General features: G+C 44.9%; 2 protein-coding genes across 4 annotated transcripts; one reads left to right on the forward strand and one right to left on the reverse strand.

The window, feature by feature from the left end:
- The first annotated feature begins 1229 nt into the window (after window positions 1-1229).
- On the forward strand, window positions 1230-19859 carry LOC125763249 (ubiquinone biosynthesis monooxygenase COQ6, mitochondrial). The gene is made up of 7 exons (XM_049426183.1): window positions 1230-1692; window positions 1756-2186; window positions 9089-9370; window positions 9456-9649; window positions 9728-10010; window positions 10081-11266; window positions 14303-19859. The coding sequence occupies exons 1-6, from the start codon at window positions 1488-1490 to the stop codon at window positions 10108-10110; spliced, it is 1425 nt and encodes a 474-aa protein (XP_049282140.1). The 5' UTR covers window positions 1230-1487; the 3' UTR covers window positions 10111-11266; window positions 14303-19859.
- Window positions 2249-7924, reverse strand: LOC125762784 (transient receptor potential channel pyrexia). Of its 3 annotated transcripts, none has more exons than XM_049425488.1 (7): window positions 7615-7924; window positions 5645-5739; window positions 4870-5414; window positions 3593-4799; window positions 3386-3530; window positions 2702-3195; window positions 2249-2627 (listed from the first exon to the last, which is right to left on the reverse strand). In XM_049425488.1, the coding sequence occupies exons 2-7, from the start codon at window positions 5651-5653 to the stop codon at window positions 2256-2258; spliced, it is 2772 nt and encodes a 923-aa protein (XP_049281445.1). In that variant the 5' UTR covers window positions 5654-5739; window positions 7615-7924; the 3' UTR covers window positions 2249-2255. The 3 variants fall into 3 exon arrangements, with proteins under 3 accessions (XP_049281445.1, XP_049281266.1, XP_049281356.1); XM_049425309.1 differs by having other exon boundaries at window positions 5627-5739; XM_049425399.1 differs by having other exon boundaries at window positions 5627-5739; window positions 7602-7924.
- Window positions 19860-20580: the final 721 nt, after the last annotated feature.

Here is a 20580-nt window from a genome sequence, read left to right on the forward strand (position 1 = left end):
CTGACGTTAGTGTGTTGCATAATTTCTCTATTTCGTCCACTAGAGTTGTACAACGACACACACACTGCTCGCCATTATCAACAATTATAAATCGCGACCCAAACTCACCTTAAAACTACTAACTGCAATTACATTTGGATGGATTGATTGTTGCTTGTTGCGCACCATGTTGAAAAGGATCCGCTAGTCGCCCTGATCGCACCCCGTTAACCGTTCGGGGCTGTCTTCCTCGTACGGTTCAATTTTCGGCGTCCAGAAGAAGATGTAGTACAGCGATAGGAGCAACGCAGCAAACGACACCGTGAACAGATAGATGCACACCACGATCACCCGGACCCACTTGGGATCTTCCTTCTTCTTTGAAAATACACCACCGTCGGCCGTTTCGGCATCCCGGGCGTACAGCGGTTCGGCCGCCTTATTCTCACCATTGTCCATCATTGCTACTGGTAGCGCTACTGCTACTACTTCTGCTACTACTGCTGCTAGAGATGTGTGCCCCGGTGGACAGCTTTCACTATACTAAGCTTGTCCGCGGTGTGTGGATCATCAACTACTATTCGCCTGCGTGAGACACGACACGATGTGTGAGTGTTCCGGACGTCCAGGCACGTTTCTTGCCAAACTCCCTAGTGAAAGTGATGTTCTGAGCGTCTGAGCGACCGTTACGCCACCGTGTCGTGCTAAACGTGTCGTAATAACCCTCACCAATCTATATCTATGTAAGTGTGTGTGCATCTATTCTCATGTGGTGTCTTGGGTGTCCTTTTCCTGTCTTGTAACCATCGTCAATCAATTATGGACCTTTTGGCAGAGTCTACACGGGCACTGGGAAGGCGCGAAATAAACGAGCCGTCCGGCGTTCTATGGTTATGGATTTAATCGGCTTTATGCGTTACGCCATACCGATAGGAAGTTGACGACAAATAAGGGCAAACTGCCAATGCTTAGCATAGCGAAGGTTTAAACCTGCTCAAAGGCAAACGTGCGTCATTCCGGCGCATGGCCAGAATTTCCTTTATTGGTTTAAATAAAGCGTATCGGTGGAGTAGGTTTTCGAAGGGCATTACTTTGGGCTTTTCTACCAAGCAGCAGTATATCACGCTCGCTACCTGCTTTTGCGTTGCCTGTCGGCTAAGGATAGTTTAAAATTGTATAACTTGCGGTAGCAGTAGTAGACACAGAAAGATAAGGCGCTTTGTGTCTGTCGCGTTATTCAGCAGGAACTCGTGTATATAACATTTTCTTCTGTATCGTGTCGTGTTTGTGAAGTATAACGGTTTGCTTTCAGTTGTCTGTGAATTTAAATTTCCCGAAGAGCAAGATGATCGCGATTCTGCCGGGTATTATGTGTGCGCCACAAGGCACTCCATATCGTATGCTGTCATCATCTCCTACATCCCCACTCCCCGCACAACGCAAACTGTCAAAACACGCCGCACAGCTGTCACACAGTGTCGTATTTTGTTATTGTACGCGAAACAAAAATGAACCGTCTGTTATGTACAACTCTGGTGAAATATTCTCAATGGAATGCAATTAAACCGAACCGTACCGTGCAATGGTGCGCCCTTTCGACATCCAGCAGCAGCTTGCAGGCAGCGGCAGAACAAAATACTGCAACCAGCCAGCACTACGACATAATCATTGCCGGTGGTGGAATGGTCGGAACGGCACTAGCCTGCGCTCTTGGTAAGGCAACAATCCGATCCGATTTGTAATTGAGTGTTGCTAATCAGCGTATATTTACTGCAGGTAAAAACACACGTCTGCAGAACAAAAATATCCTGTTGCTGGAGGCGGCAGCCGGCTTCAAGCAACCGTCCACAGAGCAGTACAGCAACCGGGTGTCGGCAATCAGCAAGGGCACGTACCGCCTAATGAAGACAATCGGTGCGTGGGAGGAGATTGAGCAAACACGCGTCAAGCCGGTGCTAAAGATGCAGGTATGGGACGCCTGCTCGGACGCCTTGATAACATTCAACTATGACGATTTCTCTGAAAACATTTCCTGGATCGTGGAAAATGATGTACTGCTTGCCAGCATCTACCGGCAGTTAGAAAACGTACCGAACGTGCATGTGCGCTATTCGTCGAAAATTGCCAGCTGCGAGCTGATTCGTGACGGAGCAGACAAAAGCACCGTGCGCCTTTCCGACGGTGAAACGCTCAAGTGTGATCTATTGGTAAGTGAAAGTAAGAACATACAAAAGCACACATTTACACAACGCAGAATCCTGCTGACGTGTTGTTGGTTAGGGTTTTTTAATTCTACTTTTCACAATGTCGAGGTCTTTGCTCAGCTCATCCAACCGTTTTAGTATGGTTTTTTGATTTTCTTCGAGCATTTTCAACGAAGCACCGGTAGAGGATTGGCGTGCTGGCACTACCGGTGGCATCGTGTCCGGTCGCATGCCACCATACGGGTTGTCTGATATGGTGCGCTTCTTGTTGACAGTTTTGAAGTGCTTTCGCCGCAACGTGACTGCGGCCGTGTCCGCTTCGTCCAGCAGGAAGTTGTTGAACGTTTGCATGTTGCGGTAGGTTCGCCTTCGCCTAATCGATTGATTTCGTTCACGCCGTTCTGCCACCAGCTTGTAGATGGAGGTAATAAGCTCTCGCGGGATCTACGAATAGCACGGTAAAGGACGTTGCAAATGTTATCACGTGCGATAAAGTAAAATGACAATCAAAATTTTACCCGTTTTTCACGCGGATCATTCGGTTTGACGCGAAAATGTAACCGACAGCGGGACGTTTTCAGTAACGCTATCTTCTGAAAGATGGCCCATATTCTTATCGGTGCTTTGCGCAATAGACGTGAAAACATGAGACTTTCGAGGCGCGAGATTAGTTCCGCCTGGCGGGATAATCGGTCCAGTCCGGCCGATTGCTGCAATCCCTGAATGTCGCTGACGGCCAAACCGACCAGCAGATTGGTAAGGATGACGGTCACCAGCAGGACAAATGCGAGAAACATACCGTGTGCGGTAGCCGGGTACTCGATCTTTAGGTTTTCACCATAAAAGATATCTTCGAACTCAAGTTCGCCCGCCATCATGACGATGGTTTTAAGCAGCGAGCGTGGTATCTCTTTGAAGGCGATATAGTTGGGGAAAAGCACACAGAAGCTGAGACCGAATGCGACCAACAAACAGCAGTATGCCATCAGAAACTTGGAAAAGTTAACCGCCACTGGAAGTAAAGTTATGTGGATGTGATAGCACGATACTTAAAACGTTAAAGCTTCGAGCTGTGCCTGATAGGAGGAAGTATTCTTCAAAAAAAAATGCTGGATGTATTATTCTTGGGAGAATTATATTTTTTAAACTAAGTAATGCTCCCAGGCACAACTCGAGAAGTATGGTGCAAGAAAATTTCGTACCAGTCGTGAACATTTGCACGTACAGTCCGAAGATGGGAAAACGGCCGACCAGCATCATCAGCTCGAGCCAGGCCAAGAATATGACTACCGCAGCTACATGATGCTGCCAGTTCATGATGGCGTTCGATTCATTTAGTGTGTTGTGCTGGAAAAAGATCGAATCATTACAATTGAATGACCGTCACGTCATATGTTGCTGTTACTCACCGTGCAGAGAAATATTCCGATCACGATGCTCCACTGCAGCCAGTTTTCCCAGTACCGGACGTAGCTTACGAAACCGTGCATCATTTGGAAGATTTCCTTCGTCAGCAGTACCAGATTGAACAGAATGATCATGTACCCGATGGCCGGTATGTACGTGGGAGCCGTACAGTGGTCCGCCCTGCAGTCCTGCACGTACACACCGAGCACGTAGGCGGTAAACAGCAGCACAAACAACCCGTGGTAAAAGAGGCTAAAGATGAAAAACTTTCTAATGCGGCGCCATTTTAAAAGCAGAAACGTTTCGCACAGTGGATGCTTCAGGATGCGCTTCTGGCCGACCTCGATGAAGGCGAGCAGCAACTCCGTCTCACCCCGATCATTGTTGGGCACGAGCAGCCGAAAGTCGAGCCGTATCTCACAGTCCACGTCTCCGATCTCGTGTATGCTGTTCACGCTAATAGCCGCATCGAGCTTATCGACATAGCGCGGTATTATTTCCGGCGTGCGGCGTATGATGAATGACAGTGCCGATACACCACCGTTCGTCCGGGCGGTAATATCCGCACCGTACTCGATCAGCATGTACACGCACGTGCTGAATTCGTTCAGTGCCGCAATGTGCAATGGCGTGTAGCCGAAGTTATCTGCCCGGTTCACGTCCACCTTTGCCTTCAGCAGGCTCAGTGTACAGTCCCAGAAGCGGGACTCCTTCACGATCGATGCGTGCAGTGCGGTTCGACCATCTCGATAGACCGCATGCACATCGGCCCGGTGCGCGATTAGATATGTGACGGTTTCGTGACACTGTGACAGACAGGCTAGGTGTAGCGGTGTCTGTTGGTCACGATTGCGTGCATCGATATTAGCCCCGGCCGCTACCAACAAGCGCACACAGTCCAGATAATTCTCCGAAGCAGCCAGATGCAGGGCGGTAATCTTCTTTTGACCGTACTGGGACCGTGCATCGGCACCGTGTGTTATCAGCAGCTCCATACATTCGCTATACCCGAGTGCGGCTGCCACATGCAGTGGTGTTTGCGTATACACCTGTGGTGTGTTTGGATTGGCACCGTGCTTTAGCAGATATTCGACGCATCGCTTGCTGTTGCGCATTACCGCATAATGTAGGGCCGAGTGCTTCTCAATGCCGGCGTTAATGTCGACGTTCTGTGCGAGTAGTAAGGTGACACATTCCAGACTGCCACAACTAGGGTGAAAGGTTGATCACAACTCAATCAGATATCGCTTCACAGTCGGGAACTGTAGATTAAACTTACCTGGCGGCACAGTGCAACGGTGTGGCCGTTTTCTCCCGATCCCAACATTGAGCCTTTGCGCCGTGCTGCAGTAACAGTTCCGTCGCTTTGTAATCACCAATGTAGCAACCGAGATGTAGTGCCGTCCGACCAGCCGTATCACAAACGTTCGCATTAGCACCTTCTAGTGCGAGTACCTTCCGCAACAGATCGTGCTTGCTGTACCAAACCGCTAGTAGTAGTACAGTATCCCGCTGCTCGTTAGTATCCTGCAAGATGTCACTGGCCGGTACTATACTGCATACTAGCAGTTCCGCCATCCGTTCACCTCCAGGCAGATCCTTCAATCCACTCTCTATATCGGCGTACGCCCAGATCTCTTCCTGGCCTTCGCGTCCACTGCCGAAATCGTGCGGTTGGTTCGGTGATGAGATTTCCACACCACCGACATCACTCTCGCTCGATATGCTCAACCGAAAGCGACCGGCACTATCCGTCGGTTCGCTACCATCATCTGCTTCCTGATAGTACATACGATACTCGTCCTCCCAGCGCATTTCATTTTCCTACAGTGTAAAGCAGTAAGTGCGGATGTGTGTGTGAGTAAATGTGGTAAATAAGTTTATTACTCCCCTCGACGGTTCCTGAAGATATGCAAATTTTAAGTCAATTAGTCAAACAGTCCTATCGATGTCCTATCCCATTGTGGAATTACGTCGAGAGAAGTAATATACTTATGGCAAAATTTGCGTTTTAAGCAGGGAAGCAGTTTTCGTACTATGATTGAAAAGCGCACCGTATCCATTCCGCTTGCCGGTTCATTCGGGCCGTTGAAAATGTTCCACGAACGCCTTAAAGTATGCAAATGTTATCATCCGAGATGGTTTTTCGCTGGAAAGAGAAAATGCAACGTACACAGAGGATGAGTTGTTGCCGGGCTGATGATGAGTCATGTGTGATGTTACATATGTACCAAAGCGATACGATGACGTGCGCAACACTGGAAAAGCGCTTAGCGTCAACGCTTCATCCTGTAAAATAGCTACACAGTGTTCGAAACTGACCAAATTGCCGCTTAAGTAAACAACCGGCATTGAGTGGAAAGCATAAAAATAAGTGAGCGGAAATGGTGTGTTCCAATGGCGGCGCATACCGTGATGTGTGGGATAGATAGATCCGTAGCAGAACGCAAAACGGTTCGAAAATTAAGCAAAACAACAAAATCGTTCGCAATGCGAGTGTTCTTCCAACTGTTGGCAAATAAAGCGCACGAGTGTATAGATGGAGATCAGCAGAGCACGCGTCAGCATGCGCATTCTTCGCAACACCGTAACCCGGTAGGGGTAATTTTACTTTCCCCCAAATGTTGACCTTCGTGGTGGGTTGTTTTGTTGAATGAGTAAGGATGGAGGTGAGGATCAAGATTAAGCCGCACCAAGTGCTTCCGTGGAATAATTGTTTCAGGGGAGAAGAATGTTTAGGTAAACGTTACCATCAAATAGTATCATCTGCTGTAACGCTCTGTTCCAGCCCATCCTCACAAGACTAGTATGCAGCTGAAAGAGCAGCGCAACCAATAATACATGCTAATATGCGACGAGCTTGGTAATTGTGGTTCTTGTGGAAGTACGTCTTGCGAGCTCACTGTATACAAGTCTCCCGTGAGAATAGAGTCTCTGGGTCGGTGCGGGATCCCTCTATTTCTTTGGACCGCGCAACACCGTATGTCGATCCAAACAACTCGAGGAGCAAGATGTGCGTGGGCTGGCGTTATTTAAGCAGGCAACGAATGATTTGTTTAGTGTATCGCGCTTCTAACCAATTTCACCGCAGGTTAGGTATGATCCGACCGTTCCTCCGACACTTGGGACATGGTTCCAATCAGGACCATATGTACTTTTTGCACTTATGGGAAAGAAAGAGATTAGACTTCTCACTCCACGCACATCGCTTGCTTGTAGCAATTTGACTTTTTCTTACGTTTCTGGATCTAATCAATCCTTTGCCACCGTAAGTACCTTCCAAATTCCACATAGAAGGATCACTTAATACGAATGGCGTGATCAGATCCGAAGCTGAAAGATCCAACAATTGCTTTGGTTGGAATGTGTAAACAAAATATTCATTTTCGGCATCCGGCATATATGAGGTTTGAGGGCATGTTTTTCCCCCAGCACGCGAGTTCCAGGCACCCTTGCTGCTGGTTGGATGCAAATTTTAATTAGCCAATATTTATGGTGTCCAATAATGGGTACATGAGGGTAATAATAAATCTTGCAAACCGATCGTTGGGGTGTATGTTTTGTTACTTTACCGGTATCTACAAACATCCCAAAGCTGTACACAAGTAGAGAAGAAAATAAAAATTTGCAACAAGCTTGTACTCGCTCCAATCTGGAACTCGTTGAATGTACGGTGTGTGTCACAGTTGAAAATGGATGATTTCCTTCTTAAAGATTTTGTGTTTTTTTTTTGGGAGAAGTACATTTTTGCATTTTCCACACTTGAAAAATGTCGCACTGTACTGGGGGTTTCCGGACATTGTCGCGTATCATCCGGATGACAGTAGCGGCTTTTTTTTCTGCCGGTTGATTGAACGTTGAATACATTCTTGTGTGTTTTCTTAAGGTTTTAAGAAGATGAATGTATATGTAAAAAAAAAGATGTATTCAGTGAGGAGTTTTGTTGTTGTTATCACGCACTCTGATTGATTGATAATTGATGTGAACTGTTCAATATATTGAAGGACCTACAATTAAGCGTCACCTGATGTTTGCACCTGATAGAGGTTAAGGTTTAGATTGCCATTGATCGTCTGCTGCATTACATAAAAATTGCACACTGATATACACACACACATTCACACACGTAGTTCACAATGTGGCTGCCAAAGAATTAACCCCTTTATACACGACATAAATGTTCCGTATCGTCTGCTCTCGTAAGCTTCCAGGTATACACCGTGTGAGACAATTTAACAAAAAAATGTACAAAGTTTGGAAGGTGTCGCCTGTTCCGAACTGTTGAAACAGTACGCGCCGACTGAACGTTGGTTTCGCGTGCGGACGCCGGTGAAACCCACCCAACACCCAAGGACGACCGGATCGCCCGGACCCGACTGCATCATACACCGCCGTTTGCAAGCCCGCTCGATGATCATTTCCCATTTTCTAAGCCAACCCGTTGTGCTGGTTGCGGAAATGGTGAGACAAATCCACCGACAGAGAGAGAGAAAGAGAGCGCAGTATACGCTAGATCGCAACCCAGCGACGGGAAACATGTGTGTGTATGCATGTGTGTGCGCGAACGCGATCGGGATAAAGACACAGCCAATGCTCTCAAACATCTCTTCGGCGCGAATCTCAAGCAAGGTGCGAACAAGCATGCCAGGGACAGCAGACGGGTCGGTTCGACTGTTTTCTTTTTAGCTGTTTTGCTACGTTACACCACGCCGACCACCCTCCGATTCGGGAAAATGAGATCCAAATGGAGTGTCCCACCCTACCACCGTGTCCAATTAGAGGTAGAAGATACAGACCACGACTGTGCAAGCGGAAAATGGATGTGTGTGGGAAATCGAATTTTGGATGGAAAATCTCTGAGACACACACACACCACACCGCTGATCGGTGGGGTAAGGGAAATGGTGAAATTGAGATGGAAGTTCGTCGCCCACCATTAACTGGGAATTGATTCGGAGAGCGGCCAAACTGGGGATGATCCACCTTCTACCATCCTTGGAGAGGTTTAGCAACGAGTGTGAAAATGAATGCAGACGCTACGGTCCATCCTGTGTGTCTCCCTTCCCCCCTAGGGATTGTTCCAAAATCTTGTAGTGTGTAAGAACGAAAAAAAAAACAAACAAAAACAAGACAACAGCAGAAACATGGTGGATCGCCTGGGCATATGTTATAGGCAGACGTTGTTAATTAGCACTCGTCGGTGCTTTGGTTCTGTTGGGGTGACGATGTGTTACACCGGGACTAGCGACTCCCAGCGGATTCTAACGAGCCTACGTTGATTGGTTTCCGCTGCGCAATGCGCAACAACAAGCTGTACATCCGGTATCTGCCATATTCTCGTACGATCGATGGTGGAAATCGGTGTATAGGAAAGAGGGCACGCATTATACATGTGTCAAGCTGTTATAATTAAGACACGTCCCATGCCTGTACTGCCACCGTCACTATCCGTCACCACTAATGGTTGTACCCGTGTCATCCTCTCCTTCTCGGTCCAGGTTGGTGCGGACGGTTACAACTCCCTGGTGCGCCGGCAGATGGGTGTCCAAAATTTCGCTCTCGCCTACAATCAGATGGGTGTGGTGGCAACGCTACGGCTGGCCAACGGTCCAACCGACAACGTAACCGCCTGGCAACGTTTCCTGCCAACCGGTCCAATCGCGCTGCTACCCCTGAACGATGACACCAGCTCCCTCGTGTGGTCAACCGGTGTGGCAGAAGCGAAACGACTGCTCCAGCTCGATGGTGACTCGTTCATTGCTGCCGTTAATGCTGCGTTCGTAAGTGATTCCTCACACTGAGGCAAACTAAACGCGAGAAGAAGTTTTCTTATAACTTTTCTTTTCTACCTCCCCTTTATGGCAGCATAAACCGATGCCCCGCAACACACTGGTGGATGACGTGATGAAGGGCGTAAATACGCTCGTTAAGCAAACCACCGGCCAGCGGCTCGAGGCGGCTCCGGTTGTGGAGAAGGAACTTCCCAGCTCCCGTGCTGCATTCCCGCTCGGACTCGGCCACACTAGTACCTACGTTGGACAGGGCGTCTGCCTGATCGGGTAACAGTTTTCAAACAACTTGCAAAACCTTAAACGTGTCCACGCTGTTTGACGATTTTTTTTTATTCCCGATTACAGTGATGCGGCACATCGTGTACATCCGCTTGCCGGGCAGGGCGTTAATCTGGGATTTGGTGATGTGCAGACGCTGGTGGACGTGCTGGCCGACGCAAACTATGCCGGGCTAGGTATTAGCAACCTCAGCGAGCTGCTCAGGTATGAACAGCAGCGATTGAAGCACAACGTACCGGTACTCCTTACCACGCACAGCCTCCAGCGGCTCTACTCGACAGATTTCGTACCAACCGTTGCCCTCCGTAGCATTGGTCTCACACTAACCAATGCCTTCCCACCAGTGAAGGTACATTACGAACGATTGAACCGGCCAGACACGACCGAACAGTATTTAATGCCTTGTTTTTCTTTTGCAGAAATTCCTAATGAACTATGCCATGTCCTAGAAGCTAATTTAAGGAGCCCAGCCAAAGAAATGGAGAGAAGGTGTTTTTTCCATGATTGATCGAAATTATTAGTGTAGTCGAGTATGAACTGAAATGAACATGAGACGATGATAAGAGCGAAAACGTGCAAGATTTTGGTGTTTTTAATTTTGAAGGGAAATGTTGTAGAATGTACATTAATTCTGCTTCATTCGATCGCAGTACCAATTGATGCTATGTGTGATATGTAGTTAGTGTTACGCCTTCACTTGAAATGCACATGACGATCTTATCCATATAGATACATATATCCAAAGTTGAGCTGGTATAAAATGTCAATAGTCGTCCCGTTTGGAAAAAAATGCGTTATTACGCTTTAGTGATGACTTCATTGAAAAACGTCGTACCTCATTGCCAAATCGTACTTGGTCTCTCCAAATTAGGGACAAACCTCACATTACGTAGCATGTGACAAGGTCTTCTACCGGTCCTAAAGTGAAGTAAATCAAGTTGTGAACAACTTCTCAAATGTAAACACAAAAAGAGTAGTAAAACGAATAATACCCCTTTTTCATTCCATCTACAGCTGACTGTTTGCAAATTTGATCTGCTAACCGTGTATCTACAAACTGCGCAGCCCAGGTGTATGTTACACCGTATAAAAGTAACAGCATTGTCAAACAAAGTAAATACTGCTCTAGCTGCACGTTTTACCATTCGTATGTGGGGTCAGAAAAACTGTACGAATCAAAATATCTTTAACGAAAAAAACACATAGTTTAACAACATTTTTGAAAACAGCTTATCGAACTTCATAAACATATAACGAACGCATTGTTTATGCCAATCGAAACACAACCCCTGCACAGGGTTACCTTGGAACGAAATCGAATGAAAATCTGGTTGCCACGTTTCCCCTCATCAATGCACGCATACACGCACACATTGCATGTTTTGCGACAGGTTTTTACGCGCACAGACACATATGCACTGCATAAAGGCTGTTGAAGACGTCGAACAATGCGGAGTTGCTTCTCAGAAAGGTGCTAGCCGTCGACGAGACTGGTGTTGTTTTTTCTCGCTCTGCAAGCAGTGCTGTGAAAGTGTGTGTGCGCAGTTAGATACTGTTTTGTCTTTATCTCTCATGCAAAAGTGCTTACGATGCATGGAAAATCAGGTATGTGTGAGCTATTGAATTTGAAAAATTGCCTACCAATTTATTCATTTGTTCCTGTTTGGTTTTACGTGATGAGTAAATCGTAAAGAATGTTGATGACTTATTCCTTCCTCCAATCAAACCCACAACATGTTCCAAGCGTGACGCATCGTGTTGTAAGTCAAATAAAGACGCAATACATAACCTGCAGATTTTTAGTACGTACGCAACCATGTTTAGATAGGTGGAGGTCGTTTTTGAAACACGCAGCAAAATAAAAGAAAAACGTCTCAGCCAGACAAAAATACTTTGATTAAATATTATACCCGTCTTTTCCGAGTTTGTACATGTGTGTGTGCGTATTTGGTGGTATAGACTTTAGTCACCCCTGTGGCTATTAGTTGAAGGCCAGCTGATAAACCAACACCATCATATACCGTTTCCACATGGCCTTGTTGTGTTGCAATCAACCCCTTGCGATGTGGCGCAGGGAAACTGATTGTCGCTTTATTCCCGCATTCGTGGTAATTTTGTATTAAAAGCGTTTCACAAACAAATGGGCACAAGATTGTTACAAATGAATTCTGATAGTTTTCGTTTTACATTACAAGCCAAAAGTTTAATAAAAAAAAAAGTAAAGTGTGCATGTGTTGTGTGGCATTATGATTCACAATACCACTTCAGGCAACCTTCCTTATAGACGTCTTTGTTGCTGCTGTAGTTCCATTCATCTTTTTTTTTCAAATATTCCCACTCGTGCACACATTTACATTCGATTGGCCGTTGCACTGCATCCGCGTACAGTGCTTAAACGCATACACACAAAGTGTACACTGCACTATAGGGTTTAGTATGGGAAAATAACGACCGAGGCATTCAGAAAGGTGCTAGCCGTCGACGAGACTGGTGCTGTGTTTCGTTCTCTCTCTCTTTATCTCTCTCTTTCTCATTCCCTTTTGCCAGTGGCATACGTGACGATTGTGATAATACATGAGAGTGTGTGTGTGTGTGCATTTCGAATTTGTGCCTTTTTTGTGAAAGTTGTTATACGATAGAAGGAAACTCAGGTGCGTGTTGGATAGGGGTAAAATAATACATTTAACTATTAACTTTGTAAGATATGGATAATCCTTCGCAGTAGGAAAACGGTACTAATGGCAAAGCAGTGAAAAATGGTTTATAACAAAGACGCAATAACGAATGGCGACGTTAGGCTTTTTGCTGTTTTTTTTTTCTTAACATGAAAAGGTTACGAATATTCTTGAACGAAGCGGAAAACTCGGGTGAAGGAATAAGGTCATTCACGAGCCCAAACTATGCCCCTATTGGGCCTGTTGCTAACTTGAAGCAGGAAACAATAGACCGTATAATAGCATGATACAAGAAAGAGAGGTCTAAAAAACAGGCGGACCGAACATGGCATATCGCCAATGCATATACTTTCATATTGGCTAGAAAGAGAAGGCAAGATAAGGGGTTATGCTGTGAATTTAATCCGTTGTATTGTTGATCAGGTTTTTTTAAATCTAATTTTATTGGCTGTAGCTGCTTATCGCCTTTTTTATATAAGGTTCTTGTTTTTAATCCGTAGTTGCGATTGGGTAAAAATAGACTGCACAAGAGACCAACGCAGTTTTCCATCCCCTGATGGACGGCCATCATGGCTCCAATCGATGCGGTGGTACGATTTCTCGTACGTTCACGATTCCATTGCAACATCTAGAAGGAATGGCGATTGGTTTCCATTATCGTGTGTCTTTGTAGCGTATAATTAATCATAGTAATACGATCTTAAAGATAAATGTTTCCATTATCATTTCATCCATTAAAATCTGATGGATAGTATTTGAATGCATCGTCATTAGTACGATTATAGCAACTAATGCAAACTTGCAATATGAATGCATTTTTCCTTTCCGAAACAGTGACACATAATGGAAATTCCCTTTAAAATGAGCCTGATCCACGACTTCACGTCACCAAATGGCTTCCAGTGCTATCATCTGCTGCACGTTTTAAGCATGTTATGCAGAGACGTTTCAGTGTTGACAATTGCGATGGCTATTTTATACCTCATCGTCACTGTGGCGTTGTGTGTCTATTCTTCCACCATATTGCGTCACTGCAGTGGTCTTTAACCTCCCCCTACCCCACAATCTCATGAAGGCAAGAAAAAATAAAGGTGGGGAGCTATTTAAATTTCGGAATGACTGTACACCTTCCGATATTGTGTGTTACTGTCAAACGATCAATCCCGATCGTCATTGCTAGGGGGACGAAAATTAAATGCCAAATTCCTCCAGTTATTTCTTTGCTTAAATAAAATTAACAGTTCGATTAAATATGTAACACAAACTTCCTGCCATCATGTTGGTCTTGTTGTAGTTGTGCAGACAAATTTCTGCGTATCTTATACCGCGCATAAATCAATTTTAAGTTCCTACTATTGCGTTCGCTTGAGGTTTTAATTTGTGTGCGGCCAATAACCTTACCTATCCCTTCCTTCACTGTTGAACGGAGTGCAGATTTAGATGTGCCCTAACTGATCAACGGGGAGAGAACGTGTACAAGGCGCTTACCTTGGTTAGGTGCTGGTAGGTCTTCACTGCAGTAAGCTTAGCGATCGTGACGCATAAAGTGAAAGTAGACGTTTTTTTTTATTTTTAGAGTGTGTTCCATACGTATGCGAAAGCAAAAAAAGACAAGAAGCAGGCTCTTGCTTTGATCATTTCGAAAATTTGGATTATTCATATGTTTGAATAAATTTGTAACAGAACGTCACAATATATGATCTGGCATAGCAACACATTGACTAATAATAATGAGTAATTTAAAAAGTGAACATTAATTTTAAATTCAATTATTACTGAATGTTGAGGATGTTATCGACAATATTGTGCTTTGGAAATTGATTTTACCTAATATTGCTTCTTCCTAAGGTTATTATTCAGGCAGATCTCTTTTTTCCTATTTTATAACTTTTGAATTAAATATCTTCAATACCATTATCTTTTAGTAATACATGTTCTGCATATATATATATTTTTCTACTTTCAGCACCGGTTGAGACAGCTATGCATCTTTCTCGCACCCTAACTCTGCTTTTCCTTACCAGAAATCTATATGGGACCTGAGTCATTTGCAATTTCTAAAGCGCATCGGACGTACCCTGTGTTGCCGATCGCCAATGATGCCACATCTTCGACTGATAGCGAGAGAAGAGGTTAACGTTACCGCCGGAGGATATTGCCTTTGTTTCATCTGTCGGCCCGTTTGATTCTGCTTCGAGCAAAAGGAGGCGATGGACGGTGTTGATGCACATTCTTTGAAGGAGAGAAAACCACATCTGCCAAATGTTAGCAGGCGGGTATACAATGGTTATATTTAATAAGCACATTTTCGTGGCAAAATGGGAATTTTAGCTTTCTTTGACAGCCTAGCCTTCTCCTCTCTACTACCCTCCTCTCTTCACCTCGTGAACCGTCGGCACTACTTTATTTAAGGGCACCACTACCGCTACTGGTGTGTTGTGGAAGGCAGCTGAACTTGTAAGCAACAGGCATCCCCAAATCAGACGAACTATAATGTGCGGGCCCTGACCTCGGTAGATCTCTCTCCCTTCACGTCTAAGTATTAAAACATTTTTTGAACTTTGACATCCTCGGTGAGAAGTGGGTCACTTATATTGTGAGAAGAAAAAAAAACATATTGTAGCTCACCTCGGTGAGAACGGTTCATATAATGCCGTGTGCAGGTGTCATAGAACCCTGTTTGAGCTTATATTTTCAACTCTTTGTTGCAAAAAAAAAAAATAATTCTTCGCAAAGCTGCGTAGGTGGTACAGCAAAAATAAAACAACGTAACGCTGTTTTTTCTTCACCCTCGTTTCTCACATCTCACCGAGTGAATTTTGATTGCGTTTTCGTAAACGATCAGCAGTAGTTTGTGAATCATTCGAGTCGCATGACTCGCTTAATGCACGATAAGCGTTTCGCTACCTTTTTATAGATGCAGCGTCGAAATATGGGGTTACAAAACGCAGATGCGTGTATGAGTTTCTCGACTAGACTTCAAGGGCATCCCTGCGCGAACATCTACTGCGAGGACGATTTTTAACAGACCAGAGGCGGAAAGTGCGACAGCTCGCGTTTTATGGATTTGCTTACGCATCCCGTGGTTGCGCTCCAGCTCTCGGACTACCTTTGGCCACTGCATAGCTCGGCAGTTGAGAAGGACGTGTGGGACGGATTGGGATTGATGAGCCGGTCGACCATCGATTATGCTTTGCTACCTCGTGGAAAGGGATTACATTTCATCCAGCACGTGTTATTCGGCTAGACCGCGATAAATGTCTTATGTATCTCATCATCTATATAAAGGAACGTACAGATGACCACTCCTGATTCGCGCTTAGGCGTACTTCTACGAACAAAGGAATGGAACTGTTTGCCGAATCGCAAGACTACAACTGTTTGCTCGTCATTTGTCATTGCGTCCAGACGATTTGCTCCTGCACGCGGAAATATAGTCGATCGGCCGACGTGTAGTCTATTCGACGGAATGTTGTCGCTGGTGACAACCGTTTTGGACACGTCAGCATTGGCGCAACCGCCCATCGCTTCGTTGCAGCTTGCTGTCTGGTTTCTTTCACTCTTCTTCTGTTTTTTTTTGGAAGAGTCGAACCAGATATGCGGTAAAGCTACGATGCGCATGGAAACTGGACTATAGAGGCACGATGCGTAACATATGGAGGATTGAAGAGGATCACGTCCTTTGGCTGTAAGGAGACGCACACATCTTTCATATCTACTCACTCCCTCCCCTGAGATTGATTTTCACCCAATGACGTCCGTGTGTTGGTGTATTATGTTTCGATTATGTGTCTCCTCTTCGGTTGGATTCGGATTGTATGGTGGGCAGCGATTGAAGGAAATATTGTCTGAAAAGCCCAAGCAAGCGTGAAGAGGAAGCAGATAGTCGCAAGAAGATGGGCTCTCATCGAGGTTAGGTTTTGGTTCCGGGTAGGCGCGGGAAGGCGGGTTGGCGGGTTCCTGATGGCGGCGAGGAGGCGTGGAGATCGGCGTTCTGGAGATGGTTTTGCTCGGCAAGCGAGAAGAACCGCTGGACACGGACGGTGTCGGCAGGTGGCAATGCGAGAAGAGAGCAAAATCCAACGACATTTTCCAGCAGGCGTGTTGTGATCGGGGAGATCTTTTACGGCTCGAATGCTTGAAAACGATGTCGGTGATATGATTTTTTTGCGGATGCGTTGGTGAACGAACGCGCATTACACACCGAGTGATCAGAAGTGCTTTGAAAGAGATATTTCTGAGCATCACTACTCTGACGGTCGACAAAGTATGGACAATGAACTCACGCTACTTGGAAGTTACGCATTTAACGGAGCGTTTGAATAATTCTACTCAGACTGATATGTTCCTTGAAAACAATCAGTAACATATCCTGGCCGTGTCATTATAACCATAGAAGAGGAGGAAGATGTTATATGGAACCGATGAACGACGGTTGAGTGACGTGCGAACAGAAGTCGATCGATTGAAACAACTTGTGCAGTCAATTGTTATCTACAAAGAAGAGCATTTTTTCGCAAACGTTTTGCGATAACATTGCTTGCTGGATTGGTTAATACCAAGACGCCTGACGAACACAACAGCAGAAGCATAAGCTCTACACTTGAGCATACAACGCAGTGTGGTAGAAAAACATAAATTCAAGATTTTCTTACGACCGGTTCCAATCAGTTCTTCATAAAGCAAGTGCCTGCAAAGTAAAATGTTGTTTCCGACTTTCAACTTTCACAGTTTTTGCCTCTAACCTGTTATGAAGAGGCGTTTCACGACATCATCACACATGACGAATTGCTTATCTACACACCGTTTCTTCAATACGCACGGGAATGCTGTAACGCTTACTTCACTACAAGATAATTCTGAGCACGGACACTGATTGTTGATGGCGGTCATTCAGCAAAATAATGCGATGCACAAAGGGGCTTCATCACCTGAGACTTACATTACAACTCATCGATGGTTCAATTCATTGTTAGGCGATCCTTCTAATAGTAGACGTGGTATTTGGCTGGCTGAGGCATATGAGGAAGAGACCAGTTACTACTGTCAAGCATTCAAATGTCTACGACCAGAATGAATAGCTGCTTTACGCCTAGGCGTACCGAATGTGTTTTAGTCATCTTAATAGTAGGAATGTCAGCAGTTCTAAAAATGATAATTTTTTCCAAGCTTATGCTGAACTACTAATGTTATACACAAACCCTGATGTACACCGGATACCTGTGTTGTCATGTAGTGCACAGATTGTTTAAACACTAATGCCAACTATGTGCTGCCCGATCTCATCATGTGAGTAGAGTAACGAGAATCAATGAAACAAGAAGAATATACCTGTACGGGAATGGTCCACTGGAGTAACTGTCGGCTGTTATGCGGATGGTAATATCCCAGACGCCCAGAAGTCCCTCTGCAAGGTGGTGTCAAAACTAGACCACACGCGAGCTGTGTCAACATTGACTGATCTGATTTGTTTCATCTCTTAAACTGTATTTGAAAGAGACGGATCAGTTGTGCTCATGCTGAATTCGGAGCGCAATGGATACTACTCGGAAGCTAATAAGAATATCGAATGTATTCAGCCTGGTCGTTGGACGAAGCTCACATCTTTCACGTCTACTCACTTCGTACCCTGAGATTGGTTTTCACCTAATGATGTCCGTGCGTTGGTGTATTTCGATTATGTGTCTCCCCGTCGGTTGGATTCGGATTGTATGGTGGGCAGCGATTGAAGGAAAAATTGTCTGAAAAGCCCAAGCAAGCGTGAAGAGGAAGCAGATAGTCGCAAGAAGATGGGCTCTCATCGAGGTTAGGTTTTGGTTCCGGGTAGGCGCGGGAAGGCGGGTTGGCGGGTTCCTGATGGCGGCGAGGAGGCGTGGAGATCGGCGTTCTGGAGATGGTTTTGCTCGGCAAGCGAGAAGAACCGCTGGACACGGACGGTGTCGGCAGGTGGCAATGCGAGAAGAGAGCAAAATCCAACGACATTTTCCAGCAGGCGTGTTGTGATCGGGGAGATCTTTTACGGCTCGAATGCTTGAAAACGATGTCGGTGATACGATTTTTTGCGGATGCGTTGGTGCACGAACGCGCATTACACACCGAGTGATCAGAAGTGCTTTGAAAGTGATAAGCAGCCAACAAATTCTCATGGAAGTTTAAGGCTCAACAAATTTGTTGAATGAAGTCGAACATGGTTTGCGAATATTTGTCGCAATCGATTGTATTATTACAACTTGGACGAATGGTTCGAACCCCTGATAAATTCTAACTTTCTTTCCGTTCCTCATGTGAAATTGAAAGCAAAAACAAGAAAATCTCCAACAACTTGAATCGAGAAAATGCGTATTAGGCAACCCAATTATGTATCCAGCAAAATGGTGCCTGTTATCAGTCCTGGCGAAATGTGAATTATTAGATGAAGACGAAAAACTGCATCACTGCTATTATTTAAGCAAGAAGTACTCTATGGACGGAAAAACAAAATAGCACAAACATGTGTATCAAGATACGTTATCAAAAGTGTATTGCTATACTTTTGAATAAGAGCATTACTGAAATCGTTAAAAACGAACATACTACAACGAATGAAAAGGATTATGAACAAATGTTTTTCTTATTGGGCTTCGCTTTAAAGTGCCAATCAAACAGCCTTACTACAAATAACTGCTTTGTTATAGAAGCAAGTATCACTTACACAATATACATCATGCTAAATGTTAAAAAGGTTTCTACGTAAACGTACTTCGTTTTAAAATGGTGATAAATACGGCGTTTTATATCGAGCGTTATTGAAGAATTGGAAAATAATCCTACTTACCAACCAAACCAAGATCACAAATCATAACTCAATCATAATAGCTGTTGAAAAGGCATTGAAATGGCTGAACTTTTAAGGCTTTTCTTTTAAGTAGTTTATTCAAAACCAACAATGAAACGAAAACAAAATCAGAAGAAAATACGACGCGCAGGACCTGTGGGAATGTGGATGGGTATACGATAAAAAAGCAGAATACGTGTTAAGCAAGAACAAAACAAAATATCTTCTAAACAAGCATTAAAAACATTGCAACAACTTTCTTGATGTTGATGAAAAAGCACAAGAGCATGAGGGTACCAGAGTACCTATTTAATGTGAAGTCGAACGTTGATAGCACACTTTGAAAGACACATAATGTATGAAATATGATGATGATAACGCAAGTGTATAAATTTCAATCACTTGGAATTACTACACGATCTACTCTACCCGCTTCCGGCGGTGTGCTAGGCAAGGCAACGTTGTTTTGAGCCTAGTTTGAATTGTAACACACAAGAAAAAAAACCCCAAATAGAAAGCAAAACAGCAGTGTTTGGTTCCACATCTCTTACTGTTCTCTCTGCTTCAACTTGTGTGAAGAATTGTTGCTATGCATCCTCCTTCCCCTTCCGTCCCTCCACGCCCCCGGGCGGACCGACGGTCGGAAAAGGTTGATGAAAAGAAAAAGAGACTTTAATAAAAATTGCATTTTCCATTTTCAAACGAGAAACCGTTCTTTTTTGTTGCTGAAAACTTTTGCGATTGGATAGTTTAGCGTGTGACTGTGTATTGATATGTTTTGATTTTCTTTTTGCATTTACTTAATAATTCCTTCTTTTTTCGAACATGGCTCTGTAGCATGATTTTCCACTTCCTCCTTTCGGCTGCTGCAGCCATTTTCCCCTCTTTTGATGCTCTTCCTACAAACTTGTTGTACCAAAATGATCCCATTGACATCCGACCGCTTCTGAGAGCCTCTAAACTAACAACGCCCGTTTTGGCATCACCTGGAGCTGTGGATGACGGGACTTTGGTCCCCCCTGTTCGGGGAGAATATCCGGGGAGATAGAAGTGACGGCATACATGGATGAGGGTGGAATGGCTATGTATGGCACAATGAGTGAGGATTAACAGAAGATACATCTGCGAAGAAAAAGAGGGAGAAAATGAAAAGATTTGCTAGCGTTAGCTATCACGGTGCAGAGACAGTTAATACGCGATGGCAAAGAGACGTACCATCTACCAGCGTACTGCTATACACCCCTGTTACGTGCATTACCCATTGACCCACATTGATCGGTCATGGCTGACGACAATAAGGAACAAGACGATCCGAGGAATGGAACAGGCAGGAACAGGAACCGCAAGCAAGAGCCCGCACACTACCTAAGTTTCACTACACGCTACATGCTAACCGGATGTAAGGATGTGTTTGTGAGTGTGTGTGAGGC

The sequence above is a fragment of the Anopheles funestus genome, chromosome X, assembly GCF_943734845.2.
Source record: "Anopheles funestus chromosome X, idAnoFuneDA-416_04, whole genome shotgun sequence".
NCBI lineage: Eukaryota > Metazoa > Arthropoda > Insecta > Diptera > Culicidae > Anopheles > Anopheles funestus.

Bases quoted from the DNA above. Each gene is read 5' to 3' on its own strand.
- LOC125763249 (XM_049426183.1), top strand. From the start codon at position 1,488: ATGAACCGTCTGTTATGTACAACTCTGGTGAAATATTCTCAATGGAAT. The intron at 9,371-9,455 runs GTAAGTGATTCC...CCTTTATGGCAG, and splicing joins CTGCCGTTAATGCTGCGTTC to CATAAACCGATGCCCCGCAA. The intron at 10,011-10,080 runs GTACATTACGAA...TTTCTTTTGCAG, and splicing joins ATGCCTTCCCACCAGTGAAG to AAATTCCTAATGAACTATGC.
- LOC125762784 (XM_049425309.1), bottom strand. From the start codon at position 5,653: ATGGATACGGTGCGCTTTTCAATCATA. The intron at 5,415-5,626 runs GTACGAAAACTG...TTTACACTGTAG, and splicing joins CGGTGCGCTTTTCAATCATA to GAAAATGAAATGCGCTGGGA. The intron at 4,800-4,869 runs GTAAGTTTAATC...CTTTCACCCTAG, and splicing joins CCGTTGCACTGTGCCGCCAG to TTGTGGCAGTCTGGAATGTG.